Here is a 15,087-nt window from a genome sequence, read left to right on the forward strand (position 1 = left end):
TGTACAGGTGCGTGCGCATTTACGAGCACGGTCTTTTTTAACATGCAAGTACTGCCCTCCGATCTGTTTAAATCGACGCGCGGTTGCGGAGATCGCTGGCATGTTTTACGTGGTATCCACGTCGATTAAAAGAGATCGGATGTAGTATAATGGACCGTTGATGCATGCCTCAAGATGCGTGCACGTGCTTGTCCCCATTCCTTCCTCCCGTGCAGCCATGAGTGTTGAGGCAGTCCTGGTTCTGAGTTGAAACTTTTCGTGACACCCCTGCGCAGTTACACTTACTACACCACGAGTAGTTATGACCTGCGAGCAGCTCGCCACATCCATCTACTTGTTGGATGGTTACCAATTACCATGTCTACCAGGAGAGCTGGAGCTACCCCTGACAACTTCTATAAAAAGGCACATGGCGCCGCCGCTGCTTTCCAAGCTAATGGACATGGCGGAGGCCAGGCATTGCCGCTGTTCTGCCACCTTGCTCGCGACGTCCTTCCTCTCCCTCGCCCTGATCCTATGTGTGGTGTGGTCGCCTCCCATGGCGGCCGCTGCCCAGGAGATGAAGTCCATCAACGCCGGCCCGAGGGTCGTGCCGGTGCGGCTGCGCCGGCCGGCGTTCGGCCCGGAGAGCCTCGCCTTCGACCACCACGGCGTCGGCCCGTACACGGGCGTCTCCAACGGCCGGATCCTCCGCTGGAGCGGCAGCGGCCGCCGCCGCCCCAGCTGGACCGAGTTCGCCCACAACTACAAGCACAAGTGAGTGATCGACGGCCCATTAGCCATGCATATTGAACACGAGGCGGCGAGCTAACTGGAGATGTTCGTTCATGCAGAACGGTGCCGGAGTGCGCATCGAAGAAGAAGCTGGCGGAGACGGAGAGCGCGTGCGGGCGGCCGCTGGGCCTGCAGTTCCACCGCAAGACCGGCGACATGTACATCGCCGACGCCTACCTGGGGCTCATGCGGGTGGGGCGGCGCGGCGGGCTGGCCAAGGTGGTGGCCACGGAAGCCGCCGGCGTGCCCTTCAACTTCCTCAACGGGGTCGACGTCGACCAGGAAACCGGCGACGTCTACTTCACGGACAGCAGCACCGCCTACCAACGGAGGTACGTACTACTATGCACGGTAACCAGATTTATCGCTGCTCCGCCAGGAATAAACACGCATGTGGCAGGAGTTGATGCACACTAGCTGGTCTATTTGCACATGCACGGCGCATTCTCCGATTAATTATTTACACTCCATTCCGGAAGGGGGTAAAGTTTTTTTTAACGGAGGTAAAAGATTTTGGCTCATTGATTAATTAAGAAGAGAAAAATGCGCCGGTTTTAGAAGAAAATCAAACGAAAATCTACAGCAACAACAAATTCAAGCCCACACAGACCGCACACCCACACACACCCACCACCAAGGAAACAACAAAGCCACATCTACTCTACCAACACATGAGACCACAAGACGATTCAAGTGAGACATTGGAGGGGACCCATCAATTAACTACGGATTAGACAACAAGTAAGGTGGCGAGAAAGTCGTAAACTTCTCTAGAGACGACCCTAGGCACCGTAAAGTGGGGGTAAACTGATCCGCGAGAAATGAGCAAGCATACATTGTTCTCGTTGTTACAGCAAGTACAATCTGTTCTTGTATGGGTAAAGGAAGGTGAAACTGAACTGATGCCTGGAAAGACAACAAATCAACCAGATCAGCTTGACTGTAACTAAATGCAGGGTTTTTTCACCATTTCTCTGAACTAAATGCATAAAAACTGAAGGTTTAACCGACTTTATGAACTACTCCGTCCCTCCGTCGGTAAATAAGTGTACGTTTTCCTTTTTGAGAAGTCGAACATTTTTCAAATTTGACTAATTTTTTACACAAAAAATCATATGTGACGTAAAATTACTATATTTTTTAACTATATGTCGAGATTAATCTAGCGATATTAATTTAATATCATGAATGCTATTACTTTTTTAAGGAGTTGGCCAAAGTTAATAAAGTATGACTTAACACATGTCCAAACCGTGCAACATTCAAAGTTGACGCGACTCTTTTCTTTCAAAGAAACCTAAGTCTGTCACTTTTTTCCTATTATAGAAGTTGGAAAGATCTCTTAGCAAAAAAAAAAAAAAGGTCTGCCACTTGTCTTACTATTATAGAAGTTGGTAGAATCTTGTTGCAAAAACAAAAAGGACCAGTTGGAAGAATCTACCAGTATAGTGGGAGACATTAATTTCTAGCTATCCCCAATTTAAGCTGAGGAGCATATCCCCAAGTTGTTGCCAATCTGGACGAAGCAGCACGGTCGGTTGCCCACTATTCATAGCCACGCACAACATTCTTTTGGCAAAAAAGTCATTTATTTTCGCCGTACGCTCGCAACGAATTCTCGAGAGTGACAGGAAAAAATAATGCACATTAATAAGCTAGACCATATTATGTCCCTGGAATTTGAGGAAAATTGGAGGTAGCATCAACTCGTCAGTCCCCACCTGATGGAGCTCAACTCACTCCCCCAACTTCTCAAGGCGCCAACTATCAGTAGCAGCAGCAGCAACGTAAATACTCCGGCTGCTAATCCTATCACCTGCTCAGCACAATGAAAGCCCTGTCTGGAACAGAGACGGCATCGCTACAGCCTACAGGCTACAGCACTACTCCTACGGAGCACGTACATCCGATAAGCTTAATGAAATGAATGAATTGACGCGACGCGCATTGATCGCTGGTCAGAGCTGCCTTCTTTCTCTTGCCATCAATCTACAGGAGACTTATGTTGATTTCTGAATTTCTACAGTGACTACCTGCTGGTGGTGGTGAGCGGCGACGCGACGGGGCGGCTGATGCGCTACGACCCGCGGACGGGCAAGGTCACCGTGCTCAGCTCCGGCCTCGCCTTTCCCAACGGCGTGGCGCTCAGCGCCGACCGCACGCACCTCATCGTGGCCGAGACGTCGTCGTGCAAGCTGCTCCGGCACTGGCTGCGCGGCCCCGCGGCGGGTAAGACGGAGGTGCTCGCCGAGCTGCCGGGCTACCCGGACAACGTGCGCCCCGACGGAGCCGGCCAGGGCGGCTACTGGGTGGGGCTCAACCGGGACAAGGACTGGGCCGACACCGGGACCACGCCCAACTCCATAAGCGCCGTCAGGGTCGTCGTCCCTGCCGGCGGCGGCAGGAATGGCACGGTGGTCGCGGCGCTTCGCGGGTTCGGCGATGTCACGGTGAGCGAGGTGGTGCAGCGGAACGGCTCGCTCTGGATCGGCTCCGTCGAGACGCCCTACGTCGGCCTCTTCAAGTTCGCATCTCTAACACACGCCTAGCTGCTTCTGGGCTACATCACCCGGCAAAAGAAAATGTCAACCATGATGAGAGGACTGTGCTTGCGCCTGAGCGCGAGCCTAGGCCCAACCCTGTGTACAGTGTCCGTGTTGCTACATGTTTTACTCTTCGCCAAAAGTAATTAATCATCCATGTTGTTCATCAAGGAAAATGTATCGTAGCTCAAGGTACAGATGCAGGTAATAATAGCATGCATCTTCTGCGATAAATGTTAGCCGCAAAAAATGGGATGCGCCAGGGTACAAGAAGATATCATGAATTGATACGCCCTACATATACCTTATTTCTAGTCGACAGGATGTGCACACCAATGGTGCCCCTGTAGAAATTTTAACGGCTCTAGTACCAGTATTCTGTAATTCTGGTTTATCATGGAGACCTGAACGCTTCCCCGGCGTACCTCACGTTGCCTAGCTCCTCTTCAATCCGCACAAGCTGCATGGAAATGAAAAGGCACATATTTAGGGAGGAAACAACAGACAAAAGAACAAAAAACATACCAAAGTAGTTATAATATTACAACTGGAAAGATCAGGAGGACATTTGCTACATATAGAGTAGTAAAAACTTCAACGCCGAGCAGGTATTTTATCATCTTTACCTGATTGTACTTGGCCAATCTCTCGCTTCTGCATGGAGCCCCTGTCTTTATCTGAAATGTACGAATAAGAGGTCACGTCATGAACACTCCGAGAATTACAGTACCACGATTACAATTTCTGGTTGCCCTTACCTGCCCGCTCGCTAAACCAACAGCTAGATCCGCGATGAAGTTATCTTCTGTTTCACCACTCCTGTGGCTGACCATCACGCCCCAACCAGCAGCTTTAGAATCAAGAGCAGCTTGGATTGATTCCGTGATGGTGCCAATCTGATTAACCTGAAAGGCAAACGAAACTGAATCAAGTGTGTTCTGTTCGGCAACACAAGGCTTAACTTGCTTACTACTTGTGTTCAGTACTAGAAAGAGACTAAGAATTTGGTGGCCGGTGGCCTCCCAAATCATTGTCATCAGCTAGTTATGTAACAACAAAGATTATATGTAAACTAGTTATGTACGAAATATTATGCCGCAATCAACATCAGCTATGTTTAACAAATACACTACCAGTCAATCTGAGAACGGTTTTAGCATAACCGGGTCGGATGGTTTAAGTGTTTCGTTTCGGGTTTGTTTAGTTCGGTTGGAAATGGCCGTGTCCTGTCTACAGTTTGGGTTAGTTTGGTTTCCTGATGTAAACAGTTGGGTATGGTTAGTTATGGGTCTGAATAGTTACGGGTGAAACTGACCAAAACTTCAGGTTAAGACCCGGTTTTTTAGTAGGCCTGAGCAGTTTTCTTTTAAGTTCAACGCCTAGGCACGAAAGCAGCAGTTTTATTTGGTTTGAGTTGGATTTACGAGCCCCCTGCATGTTGCGTGCATCATTTGTGCTGCCATAAATATCGACGCAAACTGGCTAGCTATCTAGCAAAGTAAGCTTTGCTACTACGTACCACAAGTGGTTTGGTTTTGGTTTCGGTGTACAATGTTTAGTTTTAGTTGTGAGGGGCAGCAGGGGGTGTGGTTCAGTTCTGGTTCTAAACTGCATGTTGCTTGGGTATGGTTCAGTTCTACTTTAGTTATGGGACCATGGCCAGTCTTAACTACAAGAATGAGTACCATTTGTCCACTGAAATAGAAAAGGAGCATATGCCAGAAATAAGACAGGAAATGTTTACCTTCAGCAGCAGAGCATTGCAGGCTTTCTTGCCAATAGCCTCTACTATCCGTTTGGGGTTTGTGACAAGCAAATCATCCCCAACAATTTGGATATCAACTGAGGATTGCAACGAAGTCCATGAGCTCCAGTCATCTTGATCAAAAGGATCCTCAATGGATACAATAGGGAAATCCTTGACGAACTCTTTGTAAAGATCACAGAGACGTGGGGCGGAAAGAACATGAGCTCCATTATTAGGCTGGTTCTTGAAGTTCAAATCATAGCTTCCATCCTTCATAAGGAATTCTGAAGCCGCAACATCCATTCCAATTTTAATCTGCACCACAGTGTTTTTCTCAGTTTTACAAATAGAAACAAAAAAAAGAAAAGGAGATCAAAAATGTTGCCAGTCAAACAAGAAAAAGTGGCAACACACCTTTCCTGTGTAGCCTGCCTTCTCGATGGCATCCATAAGCAACACAAGGCCCTCCCTGTTGTCTTGAACATTAGGAGCAAAGCCCCCCTCATCTCCAACATTGCAGGCATCTTGACCGTATTTTGCCTTAATGATGCCCTTAAGAACATGGTAAACTGTAACGTGGAAAAGTGGAGCACACAAGACAACATACTCTCAGTGAGGATTAAAGATGGAACAACCAAAAACAAACAAAAAAATAGCAGAAGTCTAGAACTGTCTATGGTTACTGAATAATGGTGACAAACTGACAAGTGATTAATCTCAAGCTAGATGAAACCCACTAAGAGGTAAAGCGGTGTAAGTGATAAGAATAAAATAAAGTACCTTCACTGCCCATACGAAGAGCCTCAGCAAACGATGTTGCCCCAACTGGTAAAAGCATGAATTCCTGCATGGCCAGGTTGTTACCGGCATGGCTACCTCCGTTTATTACATTGAAAGCTGGGACAGGCATGACAAGCTCCTTGGTGCCTGACAGCTCCTGAATATGTTTATACAGAGGAACTCCCTTTGCGCTAGCTCCAGCCCTGCATACACTTAAAGAGACTCCAAGAATAGCATTGGCACCCAATTGTGATTTGTTTGGGGTTCCATCGATTTCAAGCATGATCGCATCAACATCACTCTGGTTCCTGTCAAAATCATAAACAAACTCTGCATCACAACCAAATTCCAGGCACAGAGCCACAGACGATAACAGGAAGTTAACAGCACCTCCAAATATCAAACAGTTATCTGGGTCCAAACTAACAAAGGCAATAGCACATTTACTTTACTTGGCAACCCCTTTGAAATCCTAGAAATGGAATCAGGGCTGGTTTCCTTTGGTGGTAGAATAATTGAATGGCTCCCTCCGCGGTAACACTAATTCCTGATAACAGGACAGGCAATTGCTTAAGCTAGAAATAAGCCAATCCCATGCAAATTCATACTACTAACAGGACAGGCAATATATAACTATAATTATCCAGACGCTACTACAACAGTGAGAAAAGCAGGTAGAGTTTGCTTGAGCAAGTGCTTAGTCAACTTCAATCACTGCATACTGGTCATCCCTGCACCATCATGCAGAGCCTGGTACCACAATCAGAATGGCATCTACAGTTTGCTTGGCCAAGAGCTTAATTAATCTTGCAGAGTTATTGTCGGTATGGAAGAAAAAAAAACAAGTCTTGCAATATTCAGAAACTATACTTCATATTCCGGTAGAAGTGCCAGAACAAAAACTTCAGTAAGCACAGCTAAGTCAGTACAAAACTACAAACAACCAGAGCTTCAAATAAAAAGACAGACACGTTAAACAATTGGTTGCAAGGAGATAACTAGTTCTCGGGGGTGATAATATCTTGTTTAAAGAAGTAATCAGCGCTTGTGCCTCTTAGTGTTCAGAATTTATATTCTACCCATTTTAATTATCCAGGAATCATGCCAGCTGTTATTTTTCCTTTTGACCGTGGCATTCCTGCACAGATTTAGTTCCTTTCCATACTAATTTAAATCTTAGCATACATACTTTTGTTTCTTTTGCTGGGACTTAACATGAATGTTCAGTAGGGCCCTCACCTCCCCCACTTCCTTGTTAAAAAAGGACCACTAGTGGACTAAAATTATCACTTACTAAAGTACTAGACGATCAATAGCAACAGTAGATGAAATATTCTTATTGGCAGGAATAGGAAGCTGAGCAACAAATTTGAACAATAGTCACATTTTTTTAGTTTACAAGGAATGAGTACAAAGCCCACGAGCAACTAAATCCTACAAAAGGAAACCGTAGGTTTCACTCTATTACCTAATTCATTAGTATTAAGAACTAATCAGCAACCCAATTCTGAAATAAACACTTACAGAATTGATTGCATCAATTTGAACATATTTAACTTTTACTTGAAATCAACAGTTATCCTTGCCGGAAGAAGATCCATCCATCCAATATTCAAACTGGTCAACTCACTAACATCCCTGATACTATGCAGTTGGCAAATGGATCATGAATCTACAGCAAGAGTGCAGCAATCCATGTGATTGCATCCTCTACTCACAAAATTTGGGGAATTAATCCAACCATAAACAGTGGTACAAATATCCAAAAATCATTCATTGTTCAACAGTTGAACTATATGTTACTAATTTCACAATAAAATACAATTTCGTAATTCGCATCAAATGTCCGTATTGTAGTTCGTATGTGCCGCTTCAGCTGAGGCATGCTCCACATAAACGTTAGTGCCATGCCATCCATTAGGAAAGTATTGTGAGATTGCTCAAGCTAGAAATAAACCAATCCCATAAAAATTTCAATCTACTAAGGTTTACAAATGCAAAAAAAAAAAAAAAAAAAAAAAACTAATAGCGGTCAATACAACTACTCCGTATAATTATGCGGGAGCTAGAAATTAGTCAGCTTCAAACTTCAGCAATCACAGCCAAGTCAGGACGAATCTACTGACTACTGAGTCCACAAAATGATATGCAGCAAAGGTCAACATCACTATTGGATATCAATTTTCTAAAAGAGAGAGCTCCAAATAAAATGACAGCCGTGTTAAACAACTGGTCGCAAAGCGGAAGACTAATTTTCAGGACAATAATATCTTATCTTAAGAAGAAATCATGGCTCTTGCCCCTTAGTGTTCTGAATTTATATTTCTATCCGCTTTGTTTGCCAAGGAGTTTTGTCAGCTGTTATTTTTTCCTTTTCACCGTTGTATTTCTATATACAGGTCTTATTCCTAGTTGCACTCATTTGAACCTTAACTTCCAGATTCTTTTATTTCTTTTGCCGGGACTTAACATAAGTATGCTCAACAAAAGGACCACTAGCGGACTAAATTTCTCACTTACTTAAGTACTAGACGATTAATAGCAACGGCAGCACAATTTGTTCTGAGCCAAATATTTTTATTAGCATGAATAAGAAGCTCGGCAATAAACAAGAGCAATAGTCACTTTTTTTCTTAATTCGCAAGGAATGCATACAAAGCCAAGAGCAGCTAATTCCTACAAAATCAAACTGTAGGTTTTCCTCCATTACCCAATCAGTAATATGTTAAGCAGTAACGAGCAACCCCAATTCAGAAGCAGGCATGAAACAAAATGATCGATCCATCAATTTGAACACATTAGGTTTAACTTGAAATCAATAGTTACTACTTACTACCGAGGGAAGAAGGTCCATACATCCAACAGTGAAACTGGTCAACTCGCTAGAACCCCTGATACGTGCTATGCAGTTGGCAGTTGGATCATGAATCTACAGCGAGAGCGCAGCAACACGTTCCCCACCCGCTAGCCACGGATGATCGTATTCCACGTTTTCTGAGACCGGCTTGATATAGATTTTGCTTTTCTGACCCAGGCAGGCTCACCTGACGTCGACGCCGACGAGCTTGGGCGCGATGACGTCGTTGATGTTGCGTACGGCGGTGAGGACGCCCTTGCCCCCGTAGACGGCCTTGTCCCCGTCGCGGAGCTCGAGCGCCTCGTAGATCCCCGTGGAGGCGCCGCTGGGCACGGCGGAGCGGTGGAGGCTGCCGTCGCCGGCGACGAGGTCGACCTCGACGGTGGGGTTCCCGCGGCTGTCCACGATCTGGCGCGCGCGGATCGACCGCACGGCCTCGGCCCCGGCGGCCTTCGCGGCGGGTGCGGAGGACGCGGAGACCGCCGCGCGGACGGAGACGACGGAGCGGACCGCGCGGCGCGGGGTGGCGGCGGCCGCGGTGGCGGGCAGGAGGGGCTTGGAGGGGAGGAGGAGCTGGTGGGCCATCTGGGGAGGCTGGCTGGAAGGAAGCGGAGTGGCCGGGGCTGGGGCACTATATAGCGGCGGCGGCGGCGGCGGCTCTTGGAGGAGATCGCCGGGTTTGGTTGTTTCGTTGGGCGGAGGCGGCGAGGTGGGACGTCGAGGGGGGGTTTCTCGTGAATAAAATTTTGAAGGAGGCGGGTTGGTGGAGGCGGCGAAGCGGAGGTGGCGGGTGGGGCCCGCGTGTCGGTGAGTGGGTTGTAGCTGGTCGCCGTGGTTCGTGTTTTGCCTCCTGGCTGGTGGCGCTTTTGGCCTTTCGGGGTTGGTCGTGGTCGCCGGTGGGAGACCGGGAGGGCGGGGCGACGCGATGCGAGTTCATATTGGCACGTGCAGTGCACGTGATGCCGGAGTGCCGCTGCAAATGTTCAGGGACTCACATGATCGCCATAGAAATTTCACAAACGGCCTCAGTTTCATATCTTCCTGGACATCCGAGAAACACGCGAAGGTAATTCAAGGAATACATTTTCTGAAGAAAAAAAATGCAGTGCAGCAGAACTCTTCAACAGAAAGAGTGATAAAATTGCGTACAAGCTAATAGATCGTCTTAAAGCATCATCAGCTTAGAAATGGCAAACCAACAGTACGAGAATGATCATAGCCATAGGAAAACAACCTAAACTGACGATAATGTCTGGGCTCTGTAGAGCAGAAGCTACAGCAGGAGCAATCGATGTCTAATAAGCTAGCACACTCATACAATATATATGGTCCATGGGAAGCCCTCAGATGCACATATAAAGGCCGGAATTTTAGTCATGTAGCCACGAAATCTTTTACTAGCCAATCTCTGGCCTACAGCCAAGTTATGCGGAGTCAGACGGCTTTGGCTCTTCAGGCTTCTTGGCAGGTGCCTCGGTGGTGCCCATCTCAGCTTTCAGATCGTTGACGCTCTGCTCCAGCTCGTCGATCTTGGTTCCCATTTCATCTAGTGCACCGTGGTCAAGGAAAAGACAGGATGGCAGCCTAGAGGTATTGTAAAACTCATGCAGCAAACAACTTGGTGCAAATTTAATGGATTCAAACTGAGATGAATTTTGCAGTTACTACAACAATAATGGATGATGCAAAGAGATCTTTCTACTGTCAACATGATAGAAATATGTACTATCTCCGTTCCAAATTAAATGACACATCTTTGCCACTTAATTTGGAAGGGAGGGAATACATTAAATTAGAATATGACTGTGAAAATTGTGTCATTGGCCTTGTGCTGATTTAGCAACGATCTTTTGATATCTCGATGTAGCAAGAATCTTGATACACTAACATATACAAGATGTGGTACGCAAGGGAATGGCTGGGCAATCAGACAAACTAGAGTATAATTGTATGAAGGAAAGCAGTAAGTAAATCAGACAGCTTCTAGTTTGCTCAGGAGCACTGTAACAGCAGCATAGACTTCTCAAAACAACAATATGTTCCCATTGCAATGGTTATTGAGTAATGGTGTGCGACATACTGATATATCATACATGCATTTATACTTGGCTCATTTTTCAATATCAAAGGTTGATGAATGTTAAAAGTTTCCAAAAAAAAAATACATAACATTGAAGAATAATTTTCTACATATATCAGCACCATAATGGCATAATAATAATTTCAGCAAACAGGTAAACAAAAATAGAACGATATCTCTAGTTAACTGTGCATTGCCGTAAGATGATGAACCAAATGGGGCCATGAAAACAATGATGGTAACACAAAGAATAATGATAATCCGCATGTAAGGATATTCTTAGACACGATGTTCTGGGACATTGACTCGAACCTTGTTTGCTGAAATTCATCATCATTTAACAAGCGTTAAGTGTTTGTAAATACTCAAGTGCAGATGTAAACAAAAACATATACAGAGGCACGCACCATCTGACCAAGGAGGTTTTGCACCTGAAATAAAAGACAAAAACTGTCAGGAAACTATTTATTTCTGTTAAACAGGGATACACTTATGGTTCCTCAAAAGCGAAATAGGACTTCTTCACCAGTAGAAAAACTGCATAATTTGGCTGTTAACATCACTATCTACTAAGTTGATGTTACAGCAAATGCTTTCCAGATTATTAGTTGAAACACCAACTTAATACAGTACTGCTAGAATATACAAACACTCCAAAATGATCCATAAAGTATGTACAAATACGTTTGAAGAAAAATAGGTCTTATGTTCAGCCAATTATCATACCAGAAAAAGGATAAAATATCATTGAAGTGAATGATGTATGCCTACAATGTTACAATGCATAGAAGTATATAACATCAGTACTTACAAATGCTGTCATGTCTGTTGGGTTCTGTGATGAGGGGTCTGAATCCATATTTGCCTGCAAGAACAAATCCAGTGAAGGAGTTAACAGAAAAGATACTACACACAAGAACTACATATGAGTGAAACTAAATGACTGTTGTGTCAGAATATTAACACATAATGGGTGAAATGTAGCTCAGTTTTAAGTACTAGCAGCATGTTGATTACGTTTCATACTAACAAAGTCATAATACTGAAAATGCATAAATACATGATGTAATATGAGTATTGACAGATGTACATATGATTGTATGAAAAGGTAAGGGGTCAACGTACTTGAAAAAATAATAAGAATCATAGTGGAATAATAAATCATCTGAGCAAAAATGGGAACAGTGGTAATGTTGGAATTTATTCATAGCATCATACTGGTCAAGGAGAAGTACACAAAAGAAGAGAAGGTGACAAGGAAAGGTAGGCAGGCTTCAAAATACTCCATCACCAATTGCTTGACCAGGAATAAAGCATCATATCCTTAATTTCATTAAGTTGGCCACTGCACTAAGTTATTGTACTGGTAGAACTTTCATATGAGGTAGACCAAAAGTTTTACTACCTTATAAGTTGTACACTAGGGAGACAGACAAGAAAACATCACATGGTACAGGGCTTTGTAAACAAGGCCAATGGCACCAATGTTCAGTCTCCTAGTTTCCATTTCCCCCTCCATTCACTCTCATCAAGACCATGCCCTGTTAGTTCTTGTTCAATGCTCACGCTCCTAGTTTCATCTGCCTTCTTATTAGCGCACATGATACTTGTCATTTCCTGTATTGTGCAGGAAGTGCTCCGCCGCATCCTATCAGTGAGGACCTCAAGTTGGTCCCTCAGGCCATGCCTTGTTAGCCTATCCCTCAAAACCTCACACGTGGCCTGGTAAGGTGGGATGCCTTCATCCACCATCATCACGAAATAGCTGCAGGCCTCCTCTAACCTTCCCTTCTTGCAAGACAGTCCATGGATCATGACAGCATAAGTTGCTGCGCCTGGGTGGAAGCCACGCTCTTCCATCCCATCCCAAATCTCAACAGCCTTATCAATCCTTCCTATACCAATCAACATTTTTAGCAGCATGTTATAAGAATGACGGTCTGGTACGCACAAGCCTTTATCCATCCTTGCAATGAGCCTCAAGGCCTTGTTGACTTCGTTCTTCTTACAATGCGCATTAAGCAGCGTGTTGTAGCTCCAAACGTCAGGCTTCTCGCCTCGTGCGATGATCTCGCCGAGGATACTGTAAGCCTCCTCAATCTCTCCCAACTCACACAACAGACGAATTATAGCATTGTATGTGAATACGTTTGGTGTGAGGTCGTGCATGCGCATCCTATCTAGCACACGAAGAGCGGCCCGGGCGTCCTTTGAAGCACAGGCGGCACGGATGAATGGACCGTAAGTGGCAGCATCCGGAACGAGCCCACGGCTCTGCTGCATATCTTTGAGATGCTCCTCTGCACGTGCAATATCACCTCCGCGGCATAAGGCATCAATCAACGCGTTGTAGGCAGGTACGTCAGGCTCGACACCCCTCTCCACCATTTCATCGAATAGCTTTTGCGCGCTTTCCGGCTTCTCCACGACAGCCCACCCAGAGATCAGGATGGTGTAGGTTTTCGCTGAGACATCGAAACTGGTCGCCGATTCTCTGAAGAAGGTCTCGGCGTGCTCTACAAGGCCATTATGTGACAGGGCGAAGAGCAGCGAGTGAAAATCGGCGAGGGTCGGGTGGAACCCAAACCCCGCCATGGAGGAGAATGCCCGGATCGCGTCATCCGGGAGGAGCGCGCGTGAGTACGCGCGGAACAGCCGCGGGAAGAGGCCTCGCGAGAGGGCAGCCGGCGGGAGGTCGGACAGCAGCGAGCGCAGCAGCGGGAAGAGCCGTGCGGTAGACAGCGAATTGGCGAGGACGAGGAGCGAATCCGGCAGGTGGGAGAACCCGGGCAGCGCCGCGGCGAAGAGGAAGAACCGGAGCGAGGGCACGGGGAGGTGGCGGCACCGGCGCAGCACCGCGGCCGCCGCGTCGGGGGTGAGGCGCGGCGCGAAGCCGCGGAGCGCGGCCGGGAGGTCGTGGAGCGGGCCCCGGAAGTCGCTGAGCACGCGGCTGAGCGCGCTCACGAGCCGTGGGTCGGCGTCTGGGCTTGGGCCTGGGCCTGGATCCGGGCACGGATCCTCCTGGGGCGACGCGGTGGAGAGGCGGGGGAGGGGGACGGGGAGCGCTCTGCGCGGCGGCGGCCGGCGGAGTGGCGCGGCGAGCGATCTCGCGGCGGATTGCATCGGTGGGTGTGAGGCGGTGGTGGTACTAGCGGATTCGCGAGTAACGTAAGGATGCACGCGTGCTAGCAAGCGCGGAATGGATGTGACAGTAGAGGGTGTGTAGGGGCTTACCGAGGAGGTTCGGATCGCCGGAGGAGGGGGCGAAGGAGGAGAGGGAGTCGCCGCCGGCCGGTGGATTTGGAGGAGCTCGCGGTGGAGGCGTGGGGTTTCAGACTCGGGTCGAAATGAAGAGAGGGATCAGGGCTGCGAGGATGACAGGTAGGGGGTCCATGGACCAGGGCTCCTTGGAAGGGCTTTTGAATTTTGAAGAAAAAAGGCTCCAAACAAAGGCCCCTCTTACATTGTTTCGCTTTCGCATAGTGGGCTCGCCTAGAACAAGAATTGGCAGCGGGCCGGTCCAAAAGATGTTCTTATTCATATTCTTTTTACCTTTCCTATTTGCAAGGTATTTTGTTGTTCAAAGGTGGCTAGGGTTTCGCTCCTTGGGCACAACCTTTGTTCCCTTCCGCAATGGCTGCCGTCACGAGCAGATATGGTTACTTATGTTTCGTGAAGGTCTAGGTTCGTGTGTCTTAGCGGTGATAGAGATTCGATATAGGGGAGCGAGAGGGAGCCAGGTCGATGATCGGCGACACCTAATAGTGGTGGAGGCCCATGGAATCGCAAGCGGTTGGGGATTTTGGGAGAGAGAGAGGATATATATACAAAGAGGGATAGGTCGACAAAAAGAGAGGGGAATGTGGAAGCTCGAGGGAGAGTGTGAAGAAAAAGGGGTGTGATAAAGTATATCGCTAGCCCTTCTCCAACGGTTCGGATTTTGGATGAATTGGTTGGTGCAGCAATTCAATATGCTACGAGAGCCAAGTGGTCTCAAGTTTAGGACACGGCTGGCATGTTATTAAATACTCCCTCCGGTCCTAAATATAAGCCATATAATTTCTGGCACGGAAATTAAGAAACGCATATTTACGAAAAATTACACCATGTTTGGCTAGGGTTAACCGTAAGTAATTGCCGTGAGCTAATAGAGGACTTTGCATAAGATAAGTAAACCTAATCAAATCTCCAAAAATATTATCCATACAAGTAGGGCAACGCAATAAACCTTATATTCTGAATTTTTTCTCAAAAAACTATATGGCTATATTTAGGAACGGAGGGAGTATAAACTAGTGGTGACCTT

At 46.8% G+C, this 15,087-nt stretch overlaps 3 protein-coding genes across 4 annotated transcripts; 1 reads left to right on the top strand and 2 right to left on the bottom strand.

Annotated features, from left to right (window-relative positions):
* The first annotated feature begins 436 nt into the window (after window positions 1-436).
* Window positions 437-3,323, top strand: LOC124656785 (protein STRICTOSIDINE SYNTHASE-LIKE 10-like). The gene is made up of 3 exons (XM_047195469.1): window positions 437-756; window positions 834-1,106; window positions 2,801-3,323. Exons 1-3 carry the CDS (start codon window positions 437-439, stop codon window positions 3,321-3,323), a joined length of 1,116 nt encoding a protein of 371 aa, XP_047051425.1.
* Window positions 3,324-3,431: 108 nt separating this feature from the next.
* On the bottom strand, window positions 3,432-9,286 carry LOC124653152 (enolase 1, chloroplastic-like). The gene is made up of 7 exons (XM_047192217.1): window positions 8,889-9,286; window positions 5,845-6,152; window positions 5,479-5,633; window positions 5,062-5,379; window positions 4,076-4,222; window positions 3,944-3,994; window positions 3,432-3,777 (listed from the first exon to the last, which is right to left on the bottom strand). The coding sequence occupies exons 1-7, from the start codon at window positions 9,284-9,286 to the stop codon at window positions 3,712-3,714; spliced, it is 1,443 nt and encodes a 480-aa protein (XP_047048173.1). The 3' UTR covers window positions 3,432-3,711.
* A 700-nt stretch (window positions 9,287-9,986) lies between these two features.
* LOC124654046 (heat shock factor-binding protein-like) lies at window positions 9,987-14,161 on the bottom strand. 2 transcript variants are annotated; one of them, XM_047193081.1, is made up of 5 exons: window positions 14,016-14,161; window positions 11,593-11,646; window positions 11,189-11,212; window positions 11,059-11,101; window positions 9,987-10,250 (listed from the first exon to the last, which is right to left on the bottom strand). In XM_047193081.1, the coding sequence occupies exons 2-5, from the start codon at window positions 11,638-11,640 to the stop codon at window positions 10,126-10,128; spliced, it is 240 nt and encodes a 79-aa protein (XP_047049037.1). In that variant the 5' UTR covers window positions 11,641-11,646; window positions 14,016-14,161; the 3' UTR covers window positions 9,987-10,125. The 2 variants fall into 2 exon arrangements, with proteins under 2 accessions (XP_047049037.1, XP_047049035.1); XM_047193079.1 differs by lacking the exon at window positions 14,016-14,161 and adding an exon at window positions 12,777-13,904.
* Between the last annotated feature and the right edge of the window lie 926 nt (window positions 14,162-15,087).

Source organism: Lolium rigidum, chromosome 5, assembly GCF_022539505.1.
Source record: "Lolium rigidum isolate FL_2022 chromosome 5, APGP_CSIRO_Lrig_0.1, whole genome shotgun sequence".
NCBI classification, from domain to species: Eukaryota; Viridiplantae; Streptophyta; class Magnoliopsida; order Poales; family Poaceae; genus Lolium; species Lolium rigidum.

Excerpts from the sequence above, each read along its gene's own strand:
- LOC124656785 (XM_047195469.1), top strand. The coding sequence starts at position 437 with ATGGACATGGCGGAGGCCAGGCATTGCCGCTGTTCTGCCACCTTGCTC. Across the intron at positions 757-833 it reads GCCCACAACTACAAGCACAA|AACGGTGCCGGAGTGCGCAT; the intron begins GTGAGTGATCGA and ends TCGTTCATGCAG. Across the intron at positions 1,107-2,800 it reads AGCACCGCCTACCAACGGAG|TGACTACCTGCTGGTGGTGG; the intron begins GTACGTACTACT and ends GAATTTCTACAG.
- LOC124653152 (XM_047192217.1), bottom strand. The coding sequence starts at position 9,286 with ATGGCCCACCAGCTCCTCCTCCCCTCCAAGCCCCTCCTGCCCGCCACC. Across the intron at positions 5,634-5,844 it reads TCTTCGTATGGGCAGTGAAG|TTTACCATGTTCTTAAGGGC; the intron begins GTACTTTATTTT and ends TCCACGTTACAG. Across the intron at positions 3,995-4,075 it reads TTGGTTTAGCGAGCGGGCAG|ATAAAGACAGGGGCTCCATG; the intron begins GTAAGGGCAACC and ends CGTACATTTCAG.
- LOC124654046 (XM_047193079.1), bottom strand. The coding sequence starts at position 13,904 with ATGCAATCCGCCGCGAGATCGCTCGCCGCGCCACTCCGCCGGCCGCCG. Across the intron at positions 11,102-11,188 it reads AAAACCTCCTTGGTCAGATG|CAAACAAGGTTCGAGTCAAT; the intron begins GTGCGTGCCTCT and ends GATGAATTTCAG. Across the intron at positions 10,251-11,058 it reads CCAGAACATCGTGTCTAAGA|TAGATGAAATGGGAACCAAG; the intron begins ATATCCTTACAT and ends ACCACGGTGCAC.